The sequence below is a fragment of the Anguilla rostrata genome, chromosome 10 (assembly GCF_018555375.3).
Source record: "Anguilla rostrata isolate EN2019 chromosome 10, ASM1855537v3, whole genome shotgun sequence".
Taxonomy (NCBI): domain Eukaryota; kingdom Metazoa; phylum Chordata; class Actinopteri; order Anguilliformes; family Anguillidae; genus Anguilla; species Anguilla rostrata.
Window position 1 is genome coordinate 44641304 of NC_057942.1, and position 23172 is coordinate 44664475.

Genomic DNA, 23172 nt, shown 5'->3' on the forward strand with positions numbered 1-23172 from the left:
TTCAACAAAATGAAAAAAAAATTTTTATGGAATAAAAAATGTTTTTATAGCCACTTTCTAAGCCTTCAATGTTTAGGTTAAGTCCCATAAAACAATGCTGTTTTATAATCTGATCTTTTTATTTCCCAATTGCAGAATTTTTTTTGTTTGAATGTAATTTCTGGATTATGTTAAATCTTCTTATATTACTTTAGTAGATTTCAAAGTTCCTTGTTAGGCTCCCAAATTTGTACATTTTTATTAATGTACACATTATTTTGCTAATGTGTCTATTATGGTGCTTCAGCGAGGTATGGAGGTCCCAAAGCTAGTGCTCCTGAAACGCATCGTAAAATGAACAATCATCTTTTGTTCCGGTGATCTTGATTTTTCAGCGAGGGTCTTCTCAAAAGACACATGACCTGCAGTCACTTCCAGCACAAAAGAGGTCTGGCCATGGAGCACTCCGGGGCTTTGAGCCATACTATGGCTGCACAGGAAATGGCGTCCCTCCATTGGCCAGTGTGCCATAGCAACACATTCCACCTATGACATGGGGGCTTGCGATGCTTTTTGAGTGTGATTGATTGAGACCAAAAGTGCCACCCAGCAGTAAGGGGGGGGGTATGGGGGGCTGAGAGTCTGCACTGAGTAGGGGAATTTAGACTCATTCAGATTTAAGATTTATTCAGACCATGAGCTCCCCATTATTACCCCGATACAGCTCTCACACAGGCAGGCAGGGATACACGTGGGAAACAGCCACAGGAACAGATTAATAATCATCTTCATTTTATCAAGTTATAATGATTTAATAATAGCATAATGCGATAGCAGCAGCATATTCTTTAAAGCCAGTCATCTTGAGATGCATCATGTTGTCTTGGATCACACACAGTAATTGGTAAATGTTAAAACTGACAACCAAAAGATAAAAACATAAATCGACTATTCCTGACAAAATTATGTTTTAAGTGATGATACACAAGTTTATAATGCCAAAAAAGCAGGGAAATTCAGAGACTCTGATGGCTTTACACAGAACCCAACCAAATAAACAGCCATTTTAAACATGACTGTGCTTCCATGTGGATTACATTACAAATTCCTGTCAACTGGAATCATTTCTTGTTTAACTGGAAACTCAAAGAAGGAAGAAAGGATCACAGTGTTTTAATAAATAACGACAAAGAGACACTCAGAACTAATGGTGTACTACCAACAATACCAATATTCTGAACAGAAGGCAATAATTCATTTCAATTTATTTTTTTGGTTGGTTGAAAAATTATTGTGGCTCTAAAGTATATACATTTCCTACAAATATTCTCAAAAAATATATCCAAAGGCACCACAATGTAAAAATAAATGTACAATTTATTAGACACAGCAGGTGAAGCTTGCACACATGTAATTACTAATGAACGTCAGTGTGAGACTTGGTTACATAGCTGACCAAGCCTGAAAGAGTGAGCTTATTTCAGCTCCTATAAATTTTATAAGATTATAAGATTATAAGGTTTGGTTCAACATTTTTTAATATTACACATCCGTACAAATGTGCATTTGCAATGGAAATATCTTGAGCCACAATGCATGTTAAGTTTCACCATTAATGAAACATGTAACACAGAACATACAGTTCATAAATAAAAATTACAGACACATTCAGACAGGTTTTGTGCAGATTTGGGCATCGACAAATCAGAGACAAAATACCATTAATTCCTTTTCCATTGAGAGGGATTACCTGATCCACTCAGGGCTACAGTTGCTCCTAAACATCGGAATATCCTGAAATAAACCAAAACAGGTACTCCTGTGAACAACTGGTAAGTTATCATAAATATGTCACATGGAATTTATCCATGGCATTAAGACCTGCTTTCATAAGTGTTTGTGTTTAAAAAATATACACACATAGGTCTGACTTAATTCATAAGTTCCCAATGTTCTAATGCAGATTTACAGTGGCATCACGTTAGATATACAGTTGGATTTCTCACTATTTCTGCAATGAATTAACAAATTGCCACATAAGGCACTAAAAAAGGCACTGCACCTTTTTAAAAAAATAAATAATAAAAATCATGAAAACATTAAAAAAATTAACCAAAATCATGTCAGTAAGGACCACTTACTGCATATGCTTTTGATTAAATAGTTTGGGGTCAACTTAATCAATTTGCTTTGCCATTTTGTTCTTCCATTTTCTTAACTTTATGTTAACTTAATGTTAATAAGTGCTATGTTTCTGTGTATAACATTATGCTATTGCTTTGTATATAACATTATGAATTTCACGTTCACTACAGTTCAGGACAAATATTGAGCAAAACTGAAAATGTGGCACGCGAAGCTAAAGGCAGAACAGCACACAGCTTAAATAGGTTAAACAGAAGCCTTAGATTAATTTATTTAGCATTTTTCAATGAAATAAGTCTTTCCACCAAGCCAAAACTGAAATTAACGCGTCCCACGATTATTGCGTTAGTCGACATAGAGCAGATTGGTGGTGTGTCAGAGGTTTGGTGGGTTGGTGGGTTGGCGGGTTGGGTGAGTTAGTTGGCGGGTTGGGTGCATTAGGTGGCGGGTTTGGAGAGTTAGTTGGCAGGTTGGGTGCGTTATTTGCCGTAGAGCAGATTGGCGGTATGGCGGGTTGGGTGCATTAGTTGGCGGGTTGGCAGTTTGGGTATGTTAGTTGCCCTAGAGCAGATCGGCGGTATGGCAGAGGTTTGGCGGGTTGTTGGGTGAGTTAGTTGGCGGGTTGGCGGGTTGGGTGCGTTAGTGGGCGGGTTGGGTGAGTTAGTTGGCGGGTTGGGTGCGTTAGTTGGCGGGTTGGCGGGTTGGGTGCGTTAGTGGGCGGGTTGGGTGCGTTAGTTGGCGGGTTGGCGGGTTGGGTGCGTTAGTGGGCGGGTTGGCGGGTTGGGTGCGTTAGTGGCGGGTTGGGTGCGTTAGTTGGCATACAGCAGATCGGCGGTATGGCACAGGTTTGGCGGGTTGGCGGAGGAGAAGTACTGGCAGCACAGCCAGTCCTCCAGCTCGGCGCTCTGCTCGGGCTCCAGGGACCGCTCGGCGAACTTCATCATCAGCAGCGCCCGCTTGACGTCCAGCCAGCTGAGCAGGCGCTCGTGGCGGGGGCCCTCGTGGCGGGGGCCGTCCCCGGGCCCGTCCCGCTCCAGCAGGCCCCCCCGGGGCCCCCACAGCAGGCTCTGCAGCGCGCGGCGAGCCCCCTGGATGTGGAGGCGCTGGGTGGGGTCCGGGTGCAGCAGCAGGTGGGCCAGCCGCTGGAGTCCGGCGGAGTACAGGGACACGTGCGGGACGGGGGGGAGGTCCTCGCAGCGGTAGTCCTGCCCCTTCAGTGCGGGGCTCGCTGTGAACGGGTTAGGCTGGTGCAGGAGCTCGTAGATCAGGATGCCCGTCTGGAACTCGTCGAACTTGCGGTACTGGGAGGCGGACAGGATCTCGGGGGCCAGGCGCGAGCGGTCCGTCAGCAGGGGGTCGGCGGCGGGGTGGGGCGCGGAGTGGCGCTGCGCCTTGGCGAAGCCGCTCACCAGCAGGCGGGGGAGCTGGTTCTGGTTGCCGCCGCCGGGGGGCTGGTGTGGGGGGGGCACCAGCAGCAGGTTCTCCAGGCAGAGGTTGCCGTGGGCGATGCCGTGCTCCTTCAGGTGCTCCAGCCCGTTGCAGAGCTGCAGCAGCAGGAAGCAGACGCGCCGCTCGTACACCTCCGGGTGGCTCCGGTGAAAGGCTGCCCCCTGCTGGACGAACCCGGCGGCGCTCTGGCGGGGCACCTCGCGGGTGATGACCACCACGCGCTCCTGCTCGCAGTGGCGCTGGTTCTCCTCCGGGGGCAGCATGCTGTGGGGGACGCGGGCAATAAAATGGCCGCAGTCCTGCTGCAGGTTGAAGTGCGGAGGGTAACTCTGCTGCACAGACAGCCCGTACAGGTGGCCCTGCTTGGCATCCTCACTGGGGCTCCTACAGATCTGAAAATGCAAAGCAAACGCAACAGTAACAGTCAGCATCTGAGCTGAGCAGCAGCTATGTCTGGGAAGTCTTTACCCTGTAATAAAGTCTGCCTAATCATTGCCTTAATCCTTATGAAGCCTGGGCTCGTCCTGTGTCAAACTGACACAACACTGGACTATAACATATGTAGAGCATGCAATGAGCATTTCTACTACATTACATGCTTTTCTCTTTAAAAAATATTACTACAATCTCCAATTCAAATTCCACTAAACGAAAACCAGCCTATTACCAAAGACGTTGACCCACAGGAGAAATAGTCATATGGGAATAATTTGGAACATAACCTTGACAGTACAAGCTTTTACAATTGTACCTGCATGTAAACGTCGGGTGGTGAACTGCAGTATGGGATGGCGGTTACTTTCACTGTGTAGGGGCTGCGGGAGTGAAGTGCATTATGGGACAGGTGTTACCTTCACTGTGTAGGGGCTGCGGGGGTGAAGTGCATTATGGGACAGGTGTTACCTTCACTGAGTAGGGGCTGCAGGAGTGAAGTGCATTATGGGATAGCGGTTACCTTGACTGCGCAGGGCCTGCAGGAGTGAAGTGCATTATGGGATGGCGGTTACCTTGACTGCGTAGGGGCTGCGGGGGTCGGAGGAGCAGGAGGCGGAGTAGTAGATGGCGTCTGCGGCGTGGCAGCAGGGTGTGCTGCAGGTGAGCTTGAACAGCGACCAGCTGCTCTCGTCGAACCGCAGCGGGTTCCTCTGGCTGCGCGTGAAGTGCTCCTCACACTTCAGCGCCAGTCGCCGCAGCGACTCGGCGTACAGACCGCCCAATTTGGAGTACACGCCCTCGCGGCTGTCCGTGTTACTGAGGAGCATCTGCAGGTGGAGGCCAGAGCCAGCAGGGGGCGCACTGAGTGAGGGTGGGGAGGAGGAGCAGGAGGGGGAGGAGGGGGAGGAAAAGCAGGAGGTGACGGCCCTACAGGGGTGATGTCCCTGTTCGAGTGGCTGGGCCAGCGTGCGGGGGGGCAGGGCGTGGCTCAGCGTCGTCTGAGCATGCTCCTGGGACTCTGCGGGAGAGTGCGGGTTCAGCAGGGTTGTCGTCGTAGAGACGTCGCCCTCTGACCAGCTGGGGGGGGAACGGGGGTTTGGGGCGCTCAGTCGCCTCCCCCCCTCGCTGCGGGGCCCGGATATGGACCCGAATAAGAACCCGGTTATGGACCCGGATACACAGCGGTTCACCAGCCTCTTCTCAGGAAGAGGAGGGGGCTGCTGGGACAGGCCTGGGCTGCTGCTGGGGGGCGCGTCTGGAAGAGGCCACACCAGAGGGGGGGTCAGACACACCGACAGGCTGGGCAAGAAGGGGCCACCTGAGAAAGAACAGAAACATTCCAATTAAACATTTCCACAAAACAATCTGAGGTACAAACAATCTAAAAGAGCTATTTGCTCAGGCCCACTAACAGGACGTTATGATGGAGGAGTGTAGCAAACGCAGTCGCCGTGTCCAGAGAAAAGGCAGAACCTGTCGTCTTCTCACACATGGATTTGGTAGCTCTGCTGTTCCAAAAGGTCACGCTGAGTTTGGCCAGTAGCCCTTTCTGTGTTCTGGAACAGCCTTCAGAATGGGATAAAGCCCCACAGCTCAGTCACTCTCTGTGAATTTACAGCGATTGTAAAGAGGCTGTGAACATATTCTATTGGAAAAAGAAAAATTGTTTTGATGGTATTTTTGCACATTTTACTATTCCTTGTGATTTTTGTGTGCTTTTATATTGTGTTGTCTGTAAGTAAAGTCATTATCCTTCCTGGCCAGGTCTCTCTTGTAAACAAGATTTTAATCTCAGTGGGACCAACCTGGCAAAATAAAAGTTAAATTGAAAAAATATTTTTGAAAAAAGTGATGAGCATACTCAAGTCACCATATGTCACAAAAACCACATATGGTTTATGGGTTATGGAGGGTTCCTTGTATTGTGTCAAAATAGACTCCATGGGCTTATAATTGAGTGCTTCAGAAAAGGAAGAATCAGGAAACCTTGAGATCTGAGCAAGAAAAAGTCTCTCTCAAATTAATATGCAGAGAGCTCTAATCATCTGTCTTTGGCTGTTCTCCTTGGAATGTGTGTGCACTGTGTGGGGCTTTTTAAAGAGCCTTTCCCTTTCATTTCTCTGCTCCAAAAGCTGAGCAGCGGCCTGCAGTGGAAGCAATATCAAACGGGCGGGGCCACGACAGCACTGGACATGGAGACAGCACTGAACATGGAGACAGCACTGAACTTGGTGACAGCACTGAACATGGAGACAGCACTGAACATGGAGACAGCACTGAACATGGAGACAGCACTGAACATGGTCACAGCACATAAAGGACTATGTTCCCTCTTCACTGGGGATGAGGTGATTTAACAGGGCTACACAGGGACTAGGTCTCTGGGTCAAACATGGATGACCTTAGAAGATTTGAAAAACATGCACTGGATTCACACTTGAGGGAAACATGGCAATGATTTGCACTGATGGATAATAACATTGGAATTTTAACAGAACCTCCCCTCCCACCCACCCCACCTGCTGTAGTGAACTGGGGAAAAGGAGATTGGCTATCATGATAGAGCTAAAACAGGTTTCCAATGAGGAAAAAAAAGCAAACATCAGAAAAAGCAGAAAAGGTTCAAAGGCGGTGGAGTTGGGGGTTCTCCTATGTTAGCAGATGGCATTCCGTTGCATCCCTTCAACTCCAGCTCTAGGAGTCTGCCTGCTGAACATCGTACATCCAATAATAACCCGGCCACTTTAGAGCGATGCCAATTTTATGTGTGAATTTCTCTCACTGCAAGTTAGACTATTGCTTGCATCAGCCAGAATGGATTTGACAAGCAATTTATCCAAAGGTACATTATTCTGGGAGTGCGTGGTTTAACCTCTCCATCATCACTGCGTAATGTACCCTACCTTCTCTGCCAATGCTTTTATGTCAGTCATGATGGGACTTCCAAAGTGCAAAGCCTGAAAAAACCTGTATTTCCTTCTCTAAACGAGAAAGGATTCCTTATTTTCTCTCTGGAAAACCCAACCCATGTTCAAGATGGGCTCTATGTTGCCAATGTGGTCAATGACCTCTCCGATCATAATCCCCAAAATTATATTCCTATTCGAGTCTGCTGCAGAATTCCAGACTTATGGGGTTTTTTTTTAAAGCATGGATGCTGCTACTTCCCCATCTACTTCAAAAATTACTGCTACTTCCCCATTACAAGCCATTTTTTACTTACATCCTACCAGTGCTCTGTATAGTTCGAAAGTGCATTCTACGGATAGAATCTGGCATTTGAAATCAGCCTGCTGCTGTCACTGTTGATGATGTGATTGGCCACAGGAAGTTCTGAGATACTGGCCTCACTCACCCCCATCAGAGAGGATTCTGGGAAAGGAGGCGGGGCCATCAGAGGAAGTGGCACAGAAGCCTCCGGGCAGGGTTCTGAATGGTGGGGTGAAGTGCTCCACATGGTCCGTCCAGGCTCTCGTCTGCAGGTCAGCGTTGGGCTGCTGCATCGTACCGGACATCCTGCAACCCGGGAGACAAAGATCTTACCGGACATCCTGCAACCCGGGAGACAAAGATCTTACCGGACACTTTGCAACCCGAGAGACAAAGACTGGCATTTGCTATGCGCACTGAGGACCATCCCCATGCCAACGCCCTACAAGCCACAAGCACTCTCTGAGCAATGGAGAGACCATATTAGCTGAGAAATATCATTTTTCATTTTGAATGTTTGCATGTTCATAAACTTCTGCTTCTGTCGCAATGCAGCAATACCACACCCTAAGTGCCCATTGTTCTGTTATTTATGATGCATGAACAAACCGTTCCTTCATTATGCAGGCACAATTCACATTGGGGTTTTTTTAACCATGATAATCAAGAGTATATGTAAACTTCATTGGAGTGCAAGCCTTCATGCTGGGCAAACCTCTCAGTACAGAGGTTTGGCCAGAGCCAGTGGTCAGGGAACTGTGGCTGTTTGAGGGAATTACCAGAGAACGTGCGGCAGCTCTACTGGTTTAGGAAAACTGGTCTTATTTTGATCAAGAGGCCCGAAATAAGCCATCAATCTTACATGCATGTATGAGAGTGCAGTCAGTGTTAAATAATTTACAGCCAAATCTTTATTTGTGGTAGCAATAAATTATTTAGAAATTTGTAGCCTCATCATTGGATGCTGTATGTCATAAATGGGTGCACTTCAGCCCAGTGCTGTAAGTCAAGCAGGAGAGAGGCACGTGCTCTATTCAGGCTCTGTTCAAGGTCTCAGTTCCATCACATGAATGTACAGCAGTACCCTCCAAAATCATTCAGGTTTTGTGGCCAAAATGTCTTCATATTCGCTGAGTTCATGATTCCATTGACCTTAACAACAGCACCAGGACCAGGAGGTGCAGAACAACACCATAACATCACAACACGCATCACAGTGTCACTGCTTTATGAAGAGATGTGGTGTATGGGAACGGTTATAACTGCATGCATTTGAACAGTAAAAATGCAGGAGAAGCATCCTTCTGCTAAGATGGAGCTCTGACCTGTGGTGTTTCTTGGGGGGAGGTGGAGGTGGCATGGTGTCGCTGGGGGGGGGTTGAGGTGGCATGGTGTCGCTGGGGGGGGGTTGAGGTGGCATGGTGTCGCTGGGGGGGGGTTGAGGTGGCATGGTGTCGTGGTGGCTCCCACTGTTCCCCTCTGACTGAGCTGCAGTACAGGAAGTGCCGCTGGTGAACCTGTTCCCTCGGTGACGGTTCAGGCCCAGCGGACTGACCCCGCTGCGAGCTGTGCCGGGTGAGGTGCTCTCCTTGCAGTGCACTGTGGGACACCAATCCTTCGGCTGTAACACAGAGGCTGTGTCGGAGGCCCTGGGTGTTCCACACTCTCCCCCTTCCTCCTCTTCTTGCTCCTCAGTTTTGGGGTTCTGAGCGTTCCTCAGTTCCAGGGCTTCCCCAGCAGGGATGGGGGAGTGAACCCCCCCCATGTCTCTGTTCCAGGCTTGGGACAGGCAGAGCTGCTGCGTGGGGGGGCTGGGGTATGAATGCACCTCCGGGTGGGGTGAAGGAGAGAGGCATGCAGGCTCAAATTTTGGAGAAGAAGAGCTCCTCTTGGGGGGAATGGGAGGGCTGACTTGAGGCCTACACTTGAGAGGACCTGTGTTGGTCTCTGTGCTGGTATGGCAACACTGGAAGGTGGAACACCCAGAGTCTTTGCAGGAGGCGGAGCTTAAGTGTGGACACAGCAATCTTACAGCTGAACCTGAACGTGCCAGGTAAAGAATCCCTCCTGGCCCTCCTGTGTTGCCAGTCATGCTGTGATTTCTGGGGCCCTGGAGGTCCACAGCCAGCGCCCCCTCCAGAGCAGAGTGCTGCTGGGAAGGGCTCCCCACAGTGGCCTTCTTCTTGCGTTTGGTGCTCTCCGCATATATGGGCTCAGAACGCAGTGTGATGCTCTCGCTGTCTGAGGGCATGCTGGGTAAAATGAGCACTGTTTGGGGCCAGGACTGCCCTGTGGAGCAGCTGGATGAGTCCATAGGGCTGGGGCAGGAGCGGGGGCAGGAGCAGGGGCCTGGTGCCCCAGGCAGCTCACCCAGGGAGCTGCCACAGCTGCAGCTGTGATCTGGACTCCCCAGTGGCACACAGCCCAGGGAGAAACTGCCGGAAGAATCTGGGGGCTCCGTGTTCCTGGACTGGACAGGGCTGGTGGGGGCCGTGGCAACAATGTCCATGGCATTGGCCAGGGCAGCCTGCTGCTTCTGTGCTGCCAGTCCGTCTGAAACGATGCCCCTGTGTTCCTCACAGCTTCCAGAGGAGGGCGCTGTTCTCTCAGGCTCCTGTACAGAAGCCCTGGTGGGGCTGCTGCTCTTCACAGGATCAGTGACCTGAGGCCTGGATGCAGCGCTGGCACCACACTCCCTCAGAGCCAGGGGCCCCTGTCCTTCCACCGGGACGCTGCTGACAAACCGCGTCTCGGGCTGGTGGGCTGAGCAGGACAGAGAATCACAGGAGAACCTGCAAAAGTAGTCCACTTTCCCAGAGGCGGCGTTTTGCATAACAACCTCTCTCAGCGATCTGCTGCAGCCGTTTTTGCCTCTATAGAAGGGAGAAAGTTCCAGCATCTCCATCAGGCTGAGCTTGTCCATTACGTACTTCTGGTTATCCTGAAACAGAAGGAAGATACCCATATAAAACTCCTACAGCATTCTGATAAGTGCAAAACCACGTAAGCAATATTTTTATCATTTATAGTTCTAGTGTCATGCAGTAAGCTTAATAGTCATCTCAAACCTCCATCTCAAAAGAAATAAAGCTTCTTATCTTATCTGAACAATGGCTTTTATAGCCCCCATAAGAAGTATCAGACATAACAAGAATTATTCTGTAAGGCAGCACAGTTGATATGACCATCTGCTGCTTTTCTCATGATAGAAACCTTTCACATTTTAGGCCTTGAAAAAGCACACGGAGAAGCATGCTGAGGCCTAACCTGTTCAGTGTTCATGTTGACATCCGTCAACATGTCTGACGTGTCCGGGTTCATCACAGTGGGCCTGACAGCGATGGTGGGTTTTGAGTAGGAGGTGGAGAGGTTCACACAGTTATCCTCATCTGCGTCTGCACGGGCCTTGGCTTGGACCAAACCACCATTGGAACGGTGGGCACTGCTGGGGTGGAAGCAGTTCTTGCAGGAGCCTGGTTTCCACAAGTGGTCAGCAAATTTGCCGCACGCAGACATCTTCCTCTTCAGCGCTAATCACTGCCAGGTTCCACTGGGCAGGAGGACCTCTGACATGGTGTAATCACAGCTACCTGGTCACCTGACCTCAGGAGGTTTCCTCTGGGAGTGTCCTGCAGAGATAACAGACAAACACGACTGCGACTGGCATGAAACAAACAACACCAAGAAGCTCAAAATGTTTCCCTTACAGGCTCTGAACGTTTCCCAGATACAAAATGATTTTAGGCTTTACAGCAGGGCCTGTCAGCCTGAATCTCGGCACCTATCCTCATATTTTTAATGCAAGAAGGCATATTTCTTTCAAGATATTAGACGTGGAACTGGAGGAAGACTAAGGAAACTGAGTAAGACAAATCAGAATGGCTAACATGAACTTGAACAATAAGCACAAGTCCTTTTGTGCACTTTATCATTGGGTGCTACAAGGAACAAAATTCTATGTTATTCTATGTTCTTAATTTATATTATAAATTGATAAACAGGGTTAAATATACTGAAGGTATATATATATATATATATATATAAACACGTAATTTACAGCCAAGGCTGAGCCTAACATTTTGGAAGACATAAGCCTCCACAAATGCTCACTCATGAAATTCCCAAATTTAATGTAACCTACATTCAGTGTGATGTAATCTCCAGCAGCATAACACTCACTTAGCCCTTCAGTGGCACTACAAAGTGGCACGCTTGCATTCTTCACCGGTTATGAACAGCGACCGTGAGCGTAAACAGCCTGAGGAATCTTTTATGCTGGTCACACAATCCATCAAGCGACCGGTGCCACAAATGAACAGGCAGCAGATCCCAGATATGCGATGCCAGTTATGGCAGTTATGGCAGAATCATGGGTGGTCAGACACTGTGATGCACATGACACTGCAGCAGAACCTCAGGGATGCGACTCCTGGGGTCACGGACTGACTGGTCAGCCAATCAGGGAACAGATGTGGAAGTCCTCTAAGAACTAGGCGAGATGTTACCATTCCGGCTGAAGCTAAGCCACCCCACACCCTTTGGTATCTCAGTATATCGCTATGGTCTAGAAGAGTGGAAAGTTGTTTCAGTCACAGTCAAATTTCTGCCTTTAAACCCAAATTTAACATACTTTCACACACAAGTAAATTTATTACTAATATTGGAGCACATATGCAATGTAACATTATGCTAGATAATTGGTGTATATTATGAAGCTAATCATTTTCTTAACTTAAGTTTGTCTGGAAAAGTACATTCTTCACTAGTTCACAATCATGACTTCAAAAATACTTGTCTAAAGTATGAAGTTTGGTAATAAATAAATAAATAAATAAATTTCCCCAATGGAAGAAAGCACAACTAGGTTTAGTCTGAAAATAACAAGAGTTGTCCCAAACAAGGCGAACAATTTTGACGAAACCTAACAAACTCCACATTTCAGGTGAGACCTTGCACCTGCTGACGTTAAGTTGAACATGTGTGTACAGTGATTGATTTGTCTTAGCACTATTCATCAAATGCGTGTGTGCTGCTGGCAATGGACCACACTGCTCCCTAGATTTGGAAATTTTGATTTAAATAATGAAACCAGAGTGGATCTTTCGTTACGAGAGTAACAGCCACTGACAACCTACAACCTATCACTGCACCTCAACTCAAACGGGCAGAACTGCAATTCTGACAAGGACGCTTGGGAACATCGCCAAGACAGGATCACGGGGGAATTCACACACACACACACACACACCTTTGCGTGGATTAGAAACGCTCTTCATTATTTCAACCACAAATGAAAGAGAAAGAAATGCTGATTAAATAACTGACAACTAATTCTAAGCCATTGTTGGGTTATATAAGCATTACCGATATTTGCGTTAGCAATGACTTTATGACAATTTTACCGTTTTCATACCATGAACAAATCTGGACTGCGCATCAAACACGTGTTTCATTGTACGATTAATGTGTTCCGCATTATTATGTAGCGTTACATGTCCCCCGATAGCCATAACATATTCATGCTACAAAATAAATAAATAAATAAATTTTGAATTTCCAAGCTCCTAGGGAAATGATGATTCCTGACAAAACATAAAATTAACGACTGAGCAATTTTACATAATTCGTCACGCATAGGCTAAACAATCACAATAGCCTATCAAATACAATAACACGATCGTTCAGTTACCAAGTATTAACCGCGCGACGAGCCGTTGCCTTATTCCGTGATTTACAGGCCTGCAGATGCGTAGTTTTGGAAAGGACTGCCGCTCAGCAAGAATTCGCTGTTTGTCACACTGATACTATAGTGACCTGTACGCGTCCAGCATACCGGGTGACATCTGCAATCGATTAATGTTACGCCTCCTCATTTTACTCACCTGTGGCCAATCTTCCACAGACCTGCGTGCCCGCAGCAAATATCCTCACCGAAACTAGTTGACCATTTGCTAATTCAGATTCTAGTTGCGTACATATCTGCTGGACACCGCTCCATCAGCCACAGATTCCACCACGAGGAGCCCTCTTGCAGCAGGAGCTCTGCAAAGCTGATAAGGTTTGGGGGAAAAGTGTGCAGAGCTCCGGCAACAGGGGAGGAGCTCCGCGTGAGAAATGACATGCCCACCATGACGGACTTAAACCAAAGCTGTATCTGTAAGCATCCGTGTTATGACGTCGAGAATTATAATAGTAGGCTATAATAATTTCGGGTGAAAAAAACCAAGATACATCTTTACGTCTTAATAGCCTACGCGAGGGTATATTTCCCTTTCCGTGTATTGAAATCTTTGGAACTCTGTTTTACCTGTAGTAGTGCCAAGCTCCTTAAAGTGATAGTTTCTTTTTCAGTTTTAGCGTAGCCTATGCGCTCAATTAGTGTGTGATTTGATATTTTAGTATTCGGCCAGCAGAAGTTTCTGACGACCTGCCAGGTGCATCATAGGAAATAGTTCTAATAAAAATAATATTAAACGGATTTTTACACTTAGCCCACATACAACTCCTGCAGCTCACGTAACGTCGAACGGACGAATGTCCATTATTCTCCTGCTGCCTTTACTTTCAGGTGCTGATAAAGCCTCCATCAGAGTTCAATTTTTTTTTTTTTGTAAATGATTTTGGCTATGATTTTCAACAGCGTGTATGTATGCTTTATTTAGATCCTGAAGCATCTGTAAAGACCGTTGTTCAAATCTCAGGACATTTATTTTATATCGTGGGTCAAAACAAGTTTGTCCTGTATCAGCATTAAGATTATAGCTTATGACTGAACCGCTATTGATAGTGCTAATGTTCTGTTATTCTTGTATGTAGAAGGAAACAGGTTTTACCTATAGGTTGTGGACAAGGACAGCCATTTGCATACTACATGTGCTCTAAATTGTTAGATTTTTAGTGATTATGCGTTTAGCGATGCGTGAAGGAACAGAACAGCCTGCAGAGTTCTGAAAGGGGGAACTCCCAGAGGTCCCTGCCGTCTGGGATTGAGCTCATTCAGAGGAGCACAGCTACCCCCCTAAAGGGGCCGGACGCAAGACCCAGACATCACTGTGCTCACAGACAGGGTGATCAGCGGGGAAATCTCATGTCCTATTGCAATTCAAGTAAACCATCGTCCAGCACTTCATCCAAACTGTCAGACATGGGTTTGAGCGTCACACCAGGGGCTTCAGCTTGCACATGATCCGTTGTGTCTCACTGCTGCAAACACTGACACATTTTGTCTGTGTGAGTTTGTGTGATGTTCCAAGAATGTCATGTCATATATGAAAATGTCATCCCCTGTTGCTCTTGTTTGCACAAGAAATGTCCTCCTTAATATACAATGCACATGACCTGAGTATATCTGGCATACATTAATCCATCCATCCATTATCTGTATCCTCTTATTCCTGGTCAAGGTCGCGGGGGTGCTGGAGCCTATCCCAGCATGCACTGGGCAGGAAACACCCTAGGCAGGTCGCCAATCTATCACAGGGCGCTCACACCATCCACTCACATGCTCATACCTATGGGCAATTTAGAGTCACCAATTAGCCTACCTGCATGTCTCTGGACTGGGGGAGGGCTAAACTAACTACATCTGCAGACTGTTGAATTCATGGGCTCATGTCTGTAGTAAGAGCTGTTTCATAGTCTCCTTTCTCATTGATGTGATGAATATTTTACAGCCTGATCTGCTTCCTCTGGCTGGCATGCGTGCAGCTTGCTGACAGGCCCTCATTAAAGCATGTCTTCTCTGTCTCCATCTCAGCATCTTCACTCAGAGGCGGATTTGCCTGTGTTCATGTTCTGGCTCAGCGCTAATTAGTTAGCTAATGTTGCATTCCTGGCGTGTAAACCCAATAACAAAATGTCTCTTTGGTACAATATAGAGTAACACTCCATACTACTTCATTTTTCATTCAAAATAGTCACAGCCTCTCTAAAAAATGAAAAACAAAATTGGAACAAAACCTGGTCCCCTAATTATTAATTCTCCAAATCTGCAGCCAAGTTAATTTTATGTCTACATAAACACACTCTCTCTTACACACACACACACACACACACACACGTCTGCACAGATATACCAATACTTACACATTCAGGCCACTGTCCATCTGACATGAAACCAACTGCACTTAAATATAGAATAGATTATTTATGCATAGACCAGTTGACTGAACCTGTTGTTTCTGGTTTTATCATTGGTACAAAAAGTGAGCACAAAATGGAAAGAGAGAAGTAAGAGAATATATGAGTTGGGGGTCCAAAAATGAAGACAGGAAGTGGAACTGGCTCCTGTCCTGATTAAGAGCCATTGTTCTTGTCTCGTTGAGGAAAGTTTTTCAAAGAAAGTATCCTCAGTGTAACTGTCAGTCAGTTCTGCTGACAGGAAAGAAAAGAGTGTGCCTTGTTTTGCTCGGAGTGTTTCATGTTTCCAGCTCAGAAACCATCAAGGGAAAAAAGCATCACTAGGTGCATTTGAGGTTTCTGAAGTGCAGACGTGGCAAGACAGGATTCCTCCTAATGATGTACTCTTGTGCTTTTTTACTATTACATTTTCTGCAAAGGGCACCAATTAATGTCAAATAAACGAGAAATCTATGAGAAACCATTGCACAGATACTCCCTATAAACATCACAGCCATTTAGGGGAAGTTTCAGAAAAGGGTTTGCATTCAGGTCTGAAACTGACAAGACTTTTCCTGTTAATTTATTAATTAAAATGTGAAAAATCTAGTGGGTGTTAGTTGAACTACCAAGGCAGCCATTTTGTGATACCTGCAGCTTTAAGCAGGATTATGAAATAGAAAAACAATAATGGAAATGCATGTATACAAAAACTGAATGTGTAAAATGCATTATGTGGGACAGTGGGGGGTTCGTATGGATCCATAACCCTCCGTTTAAACGAGTTTTGACTTTTTCCCCGGCTCTGCTGGTTTTGGCAGTGAGGGCAGCAGCTCTGGAGTAGAACAGGGCGCTACTCTGACTCAGTGTGGTGATATATCACAATGCTGCAGCTGTAAGAAAGGCAGGGGTGAGCACTACAGCATAGAGCCAGCTGATTACAGTCCTGCAAGCACGTTTACAAAAACCAGCACACCCAGATAATCCTAACAAAGCCTCGCTGAACCAAACAAGCGCCATGTTTCAGCTGCACTTCAGCATCTGCAAATTGTGGATATATATATATATATATATATATATACATATATATATATATTTTTTTTTTTAACTTGGCACCTTCATTCCCACCTGAATCTGGCATGTCCAATTCACAGCCTACGTACAGGCAAGCTCACACACATAGTCCCTGCTGCCGGCACAGATGTAGTGAGTTTAGCCTGCCAGCGACTGCTTCTTTTCACACCGTACCTGCAAGCTGTGCAAATGCAGAGCAGGGGCGGAGGAGACCCAGTCATACGTGTGCTCAGAGAGAGCCAGACACAGGCACCCGGACGGCCACCAGGAGTTACTCGAGCAACAATTCCTACCGTCTGTATGGAATTCAGAATTGTAAATGGACTGCATTTTTATAGAGCTTTTATCCAAAGCGCTTTACAATTGATGCCTTTCATTCGCCAGAGCAGTTAGGGGTTAGGTGTCTTGCTCAAGGACACTTCGACAGGTCCAGGGCAGGGTTTGTATCCCTCCCATATCCCTGAGCGACCCTAAGCCCGTTATGCGCTGCTCCTGGGGGCCACAGACAGCACTGGTACGGGTCGGAGTCGATCTGGGGGAGGGGGGGGGGCATTATGTCTTCGCTGCTTCACAGAGATATGACAATGGGAGGGGGGGGGGCATTATGGATCATAGAGAATGCACCATGCAAGATCCTATCAATCAGCTTCGCGTTTGAGCTCCACATATTGCCTAAGAGTGTGAATGGATCCATTTTCTGGGTTCTTAATGACCACAGTCAATCTAGCAATGCACTGTCTCAGCCGGCTGAACTGCTCGTAAGGAAAAGCACCATTACGGGCTTCAGTTACAGATGCCAAGGAGATTAGACAGAAGTGATCAGCAGAGCATCTCGGAATGCACACTCTCCGTCACTTTGTTTTTTTCAGTAACCTCCCATTACTCAACCCTTCCATCCAAAACACAAATTTCATACTTGGTTCTGTTAATATCACCAACAAATGCAAGCAAACTTTCCACTTTGCGAAGGTGAAATCTTCTAAGAGATTACATCCGTTAGAAGATTTATCACACGCCTAAGTCTATGAATTAATGTCACACCCTCTCACATTTCATACCTTCAAAGAGTACCTGTCACACTGACCATACCAAATTAAGCCTTTCCCACATACACTGAGGTACCGCACAAGGGTCTTTCTTTTTTCATTTTTTTAACTTTCCCACTAAAACACTTGTGTGCTATATTGGCAGGACAATTGCAATATTGCAAGACAATTTGCACAATACTGTTATTTACTATTTGTTTTACATATCGACTTTCTCACTTCAATTTTTTTCATTTGTCAATTATGTTATAATTAAGCCTTCTTTTTTCCATCTCTTTCAGTAACCATGACAACTGAACACAAAGCATATGACACATTCCCAACTATCTTGAGATCAGTTTGCCTTTTATCATCTGTCTTTTTATGTCTGTTAATTGAAAAATATTCAATTAAATTTTACTTGTACGGCACTTATTTCAACAGAAACTGTCGCATAGCAGGCCTGAGATCTGGGATGTTTCATGTGGTGTTGTGGAAGGAGGGACAGGAGGCATTCTTTAGAAGACAGCAGAAGATACTGAACTATAGTTAGCCATATAGTGGTAACCGCTTACAAGACTCATTTATTGTTTTGTCCGTTAACATGATAGTCCATGAGGAAAGACAAGCCTTCTGAGACGTCTTGGTGACACTGCACTTTGTATTCCTGATACTAATCCTGGTATTCCCTTTAGTCGCTGTGGATACGAGTGTGTGCTATGTGGCTGTAATGTAACAGGTGGGCAGAGCACCTTCACAGTAACATGGTAATGTGCACATGAACATAAAAAAGGGAGAATAAACATGATATTTAAAAAATAATGGGCTGGGTTTGTGTTTGAATACATGGCAATTAATCCACCATCTTTAGTAAAGTTTTTATTTCATGTACAATTATCTTAATTAATTTTTGGTGTTAAATGTTTAAAATAATTAAGCCATTAAAATAATAGACAAATGTAATATAACTCATAAAATGACAGGATGTACGGAATTCAATCTCACACTTTGGCTTTGTCTACGACCACTCATGCATTTTATGCTCTTCTGCTGACACCTAGTGGCCAGATCTCTACATGGCAAGAATAAATAAGCAAAAGTGCTTCAAAAGCATTTCTCAGTCTATAAATAATGTCCACAATACCTATAACACATCCCAAATAATTTTATTCCTCTTTTCTCCCATTTTCTAATAAAATATCATTTCTTGTTTTCCACAAATTTCCAATAACTATTCCTAAAAACAGAAGAAGTCCGAGATTACGGTTGGAGACAAACTTCTTCCAGCAGTCCTCAGGCTTGTTGATGTCTAAGGTGTAGATCTGTGGGACACAAAGAAGCGTGGATATCAATCCTGGAACAACTCTTACAAGCATATAAAGAAAACAGGGCAATGCAAGTTTGACTTTAAAGACAGCAATACCCCACAATGCCTGCATAGCGCTACTGTGTGGTGTTATACTGCAGAGTGATTATATTCCCTATCAGCTCTCAATGCACCCCCACATGCCCTTACGGGCTTTACAACTCAGGTCGTATGGAAGAGCTGAAACAATGATCTTGCTTTGCAGAGCAGATACAGTAATTTAGGCCATTTCATGTGTGATGGCAACGGCACTGTTCGTGCAGCCGGATGAGTATTCACCGTGTAGTGTGTGTGTGTGTGTGTGTGTGTAGTGTGTGCATTAGTGTGTGTGTGTGTGCATTACTGTGTGTGTGTGTGTGTGTGTGTGCGTGTGTGTGTGTGTGTGTGTGCATTAGTGTGTGCATTAGTGTGTGTGTGTGTGTGCGTGTAGTGTGTGCATTACTGTGTGTGTGTGTGTGTGTGTGTGTGTGTGTGTGTGTGCTGACACTGCAGCGCTGTGCTCTGCTGTAACATCACACCTGGCGGGAGAGGTGAAGGGCTGCCATGGAAACGGCGGCGTAGTACGGCAGGGTCTGCTGGGCGTTGACCCCCGTGAGCACCAGCCCCCCCAGCATGGCCCCGGTGAAGCCGCTCAGCCACAGCTTGGTCTGCTCCCCAAACCTCAGAGCGGTGGACTTCACCCCGACCAGGACGTCATCGGCCTTGTCCTGAGAAACATGAGAACGAACATGGAACCCAGGGAAGAACACTGCAATCCACCAAGCACTGAGGCGAATAGTAGTAATCTGCTTGGGCTGCTTAGTTTTCGCATTCATTACAAGGTTGTGTCTTCCCCTAGAATATTCACGAGGAAAGGGTCGAGAGACACTGTTACGAAATGGAACATCTATGCTAAACATGATCAGTACATGCCCTGAGTCACATGTTCATCCTGGTGTCACCAGCTGTATATGAGTACTCAGCAGCACACTACAAGCACTAAAGAGAGCTCGACTCAGCGACAATCTCAGATATGAAAGCTGTGATCCAGTGCATTCTGGGACATGTCTGACTGACCTGATGGGCATAGATGGTGTCGTACACCAATGTCCACATCACCCCAGAGAAGTAGAGAGGCAGGCAAACTGACCAATCACAGGACCCCTTCACAGCAGACCAGCCCAGCAGGGCTCCCCAGTTAAAGGCAAATCCTGAAAAGCAGGTGAGACTTTCACAGGTCTTCCAGGGTGGATGCTGCTCTTAGCCAGCTACACTACACATGAAAACAATCTCAACGTGTCACTGAGGTAGAAGAGCTGTACGTAAGGACATACCCAACACAATCTGGGGCCAGTACGTGATCCTCTTCATCAGAGGATAACTCACCACCAGTGACAACGAAGCAGCACCAAGGGCGATGCTGCAAAAAGCAGCAAAAAACACAACAGCGTTTAAAACTTCTAAAACACATCAACACGCACCGGCTGGGGAACCCCACCTGCAGGTCACAGCATTTCACTGACTGGGGAACCCCACCTGGCAGGTCACTCACCTGTAGTAGTTGAGAGACAGCAGCACAGCCAGCGCTGAGGTCAGCTGGACCCCGAGGAAAGAGAGAGCTTGCAGCTGAGAGATCTCCCCGGAGGCGATTGGCCGACTGGCTGTCCTGGTCACCTGACAAAGCCACACAGGTTAGGAGCTCTGAGTCCCCACGGCAACCCTCAGAGCAGGGGGAGGGGGGCTTCTGTGGTCATTAGGACCTTTGAGAACAAACACACCCTTGAATATCTCCTACAGAGAATGTTAAGCTGAAAGCAAAACAAAAGCAATCACAAGGCCCCATCTCCACATCACAGCAGTCAGGCTCCAGCAGTCACAAACGAGGAGTCAAAATAAATGCTGGTGATTTTGTAATTACAGACTAAAGCACATGCAGCGCAGCTGCAGAAGAGCTTAGTTTAACAAACTATCTGTGGCTGGGGTGGGGGCTGGGTTTCACTGCAGCCAGTCTGATCAGACTTGGCAATTTAATCATGCCTGGAAGATGCAGAATTGCTACATGCACATTTCTGGCACCTCAATAATGTCATCAAGCATTTCATTTCTGAGTAATCTTCATTCTCAATGCTTTAATATCTTAGAGGTTCTACTGGACATTATTTAACAATCACCCATCTAAAAAATGAATATCAACGCAGCACTTGTGTCATTGTACATAAATGATTTTGTCCCTGGCAGAGGTACCTTCTTGTCGAAGTCCTTGTCCCACATGTCGTTGATGGTGCACCCCGCGCCCCTCATCAGTACGGCCCCCGTCCCAAACAGCATGAGCATGGCCAGGTCAGGCAGGCAGCCGGGGTCAGCCGCCAGAGCAATGCTCCAGGTGCAGGGCAGGTACAGCAGCCACGTCCCTGCAGCAAACACACTCAGTCAGCCAATAACAATGCTCCATGAGCAGGGCAGGTAGAGCAGCCATGTCCCTGCAGCAAACACACTCAGTCAGCCAATAACAATGCTCCATGAGCAGGGCAGGTAGAGCAGCCACGTCCCTGCAGCAAACACACTCAGTCAGCCAGTAACATCTCCCTCCTCATCATCATCCTCAAATCTACCACTGCACGCCTGCTTCGGTTTTTATTTACACTATTTTATGTGTGTCCTGGATCTAATAATGTTTACATATGCTTCCAATGTTTTGATTATTTCAAACCTTAACGAACCAGCAAAGTTGAACAAGACTTTAAATACAGTAATGGAAATTTATGAGATGCTTTATGAAGTGTACTGAAAATTCAACTCAAATAAAAATGCAACACAACGCCTGCAAAACTGTATTTCTACAAACAAAACCAAAAAAACCCTGCTTTTTAGCAATGCCGAAACTTAAGTGACTCACCGATCGGTTTGTCCAGTCTCATAAGCCGGAGGTAGGGCTGAACAGCCACCGGTGCAGAGTTAACGATCCCGGCAGCAGACAGGCTGAACGATCGTCTCTCACCAAGACCAGTGTCCAGTTTGGACAAGAGGTGTGACCACGAGCCTTGCGTGCGAAAAGTGGAATTAAACAAACTTTTCCCCTGGGTTCTAAACACCCCATTTTCCGTCTCTCTGTTTCTGGGTCTGTGGTCGATTGAAAGGCAGGAGAAGCAAGTTCCAGGGTGAAATCTTCTTAAGAAGAGGAGAGAGAGCCGTGTAGATTTAGGAAGGATCATAATATCTGTTCTTCAAACTCCTCATTAGAAGACCTGTCAAACCTGAGATGAAGGGAAACAGGCAAACCAGCTTACATTCTAAGTCTTTTTTTTTTGTAAATGGGAGCTGTTTTACAATGGAGCAACCGCACACATTCTGTCAAAGAAAGTGCTTAGCAGGACATTTCCTCTGTCTCTTTGTTCGTTCGACTGCTGGCTTTGGGCTTTCCTCGTATTTAAAAAACTTTCTGAAAATGACAGCGACTTTGTCCGATTGAGACCAATACATAAAAGCTGGTTATTGTAAAAACATTAGACTAAAATTTACATTTATAAATGACCATTAATCGAACTAGCTGTTCTCGGATAGCCAACTGTCTTATGCTTTATGTGCGAAAGGGAAGACTAACGATAACTTCGTATTTACAACTGTTTACACAAACAGGGCTCGTTTTTAATTAATTAATTAAAAGTGTCTATATACAGTTTGTACTCTGGTAAAGTTAGACTTACAGTAATAGCAGAAGAACGTAAGTGACTTCCGTAAACACCACGTGAGTTACGTGCGTCTTCCCTCAGAAATGTGGACGGCTACCTTTGGTTCCGCATGAAGGGCAACGGTTTTCCCCCTTGCTACGAGCAGAAACAAAGTTTAATTCATATTTTACATAACGATTACGTTCAATTAAGTTATGCATTACATCTATTATACATGCATAACACGATGTAGTTCGAGCTTCCACTTTAACATGACCAAATATCGACAAAAACCTTTCTGAATGCCTGCCAGTGCATCATAGGCATGACTGAGCATGGTTTTTTAAATAATACTTTCAAGGTAAAATCCTGCGTAGTATGCCTTTAACGTAGAAAATGCATGTGTCGACTGTACAATAAGCAGGCTGATTCTCATGGAGTTCTGTCATCGCATTTTTCACAGTGTCTCATCATAGAATGTGAAATTGTGCCCTGGAGGCTTAAACAAGAATTTTTCAATTCCAGATGCAAAGGACACTATCAAAGACCTTCAGCATAACATATGTGACAACAGAAATACAATACAGCATGCGTTATCTGTCTCTCCTGCAAACCCATCATAGCTTCTATGTCTCCAGATGTCTCTGCGTTGCGTGCTTTAATACATTTTTTACACTGTATCATATATTCTAGTAACGTGTGCATTCATCTATTGTGTCATCCA

General features: G+C 46.0%; 2 protein-coding genes and 1 long non-coding RNA gene across 4 annotated transcripts; 1 reads left to right on the plus strand and 2 right to left on the minus strand.

Annotated features, from left to right (window-relative positions):
- Positions 1–2515: 2515 nt before the first annotated feature.
- LOC135233655 (uncharacterized) lies at positions 2516–2888 on the plus strand. The gene is made up of 3 exons (XR_010323909.1): positions 2516–2637; positions 2711–2729; positions 2789–2888. It is a non-coding gene; the product is annotated as an uncharacterized LOC135233655 (long non-coding RNA).
- Positions 2862–13384, minus strand: LOC135233654 (inactive tyrosine-protein kinase PRAG1-like). 2 transcript variants are annotated; one of them, XM_064297436.1, is made up of 6 exons: positions 13101–13384; positions 10486–10847; positions 8544–10159; positions 7364–7524; positions 4581–5326; positions 2862–3965 (listed from the first exon to the last, which is right to left on the minus strand). In XM_064297436.1, exons 2-6 carry the CDS (start codon positions 10732–10734, stop codon positions 2934–2936), a joined length of 3804 nt encoding a protein of 1267 aa, XP_064153506.1. In that variant the 5' UTR covers positions 10735–10847; positions 13101–13384; the 3' UTR covers positions 2862–2933. The 2 variants fall into 2 exon arrangements, with proteins under 2 accessions (XP_064153506.1, XP_064153505.1); XM_064297435.1 differs by lacking the exon at positions 13101–13384 and adding an exon at positions 12908–13066.
- A 4917-nt stretch (positions 13385–18301) lies between these two features.
- On the minus strand, positions 18302–22623 carry coq2 (coenzyme Q2 4-hydroxybenzoate polyprenyltransferase). Its single transcript, XM_064297437.1, has 8 exons — positions 22485–22623; positions 21677–22034; positions 21025–21191; positions 20333–20454; positions 20115–20200; positions 19858–19991; positions 19320–19508; positions 18302–18757 (listed from the first exon to the last, which is right to left on the minus strand). Exons 2-8 carry the CDS (start codon positions 21990–21992, stop codon positions 18602–18604), a joined length of 1170 nt encoding a protein of 389 aa, XP_064153507.1. The 5' UTR covers positions 21993–22034; positions 22485–22623; the 3' UTR covers positions 18302–18601.
- Between the last annotated feature and the right edge of the window lie 549 nt (positions 22624–23172).

What these genes read in the sequence shown, in the direction of transcription:
- coq2 (XM_064297437.1), bottom strand. Translation starts at nt 21,992, where the DNA reads ATGATCCTTCCTAAATCTACACGGCTCTCTCTCCTCTTCTTAAGAAGA. An exon ending in GAGACTGGACAAACCGATCG is followed by an intron (nt 21,192 to 21,676) that starts GTGAGTCACTTA and finishes TGTTTGCTGCAG; the next exon opens with GGACGTGGCTGCTGTACCTG. An exon ending in CTGTCTCTCAACTACTACAG is followed by an intron (nt 20,201 to 20,332) that starts GTGAGTGACCTG and finishes TGCTTTTTGCAG; the next exon opens with CATCGCCCTTGGTGCTGCTT.
- LOC135233654 (XM_064297436.1), bottom strand. Translation starts at nt 10,734, where the DNA reads ATGTCTGCGTGCGGCAAATTTGCTGACCACTTGTGGAAACCAGGCTCC. An exon ending in CCCCCCAAGAAACACCACAG is followed by an intron (nt 7,525 to 8,543) that starts GTCAGAGCTCCA and finishes CCCGGGTTGCAG; the next exon opens with GATGTCCGGTACGATGCAGC. An exon ending in CAGAATCCTCTCTGATGGGG is followed by an intron (nt 5,327 to 7,363) that starts GTGAGTGAGGCC and finishes GTTCTTTCTCAG; the next exon opens with GTGGCCCCTTCTTGCCCAGC.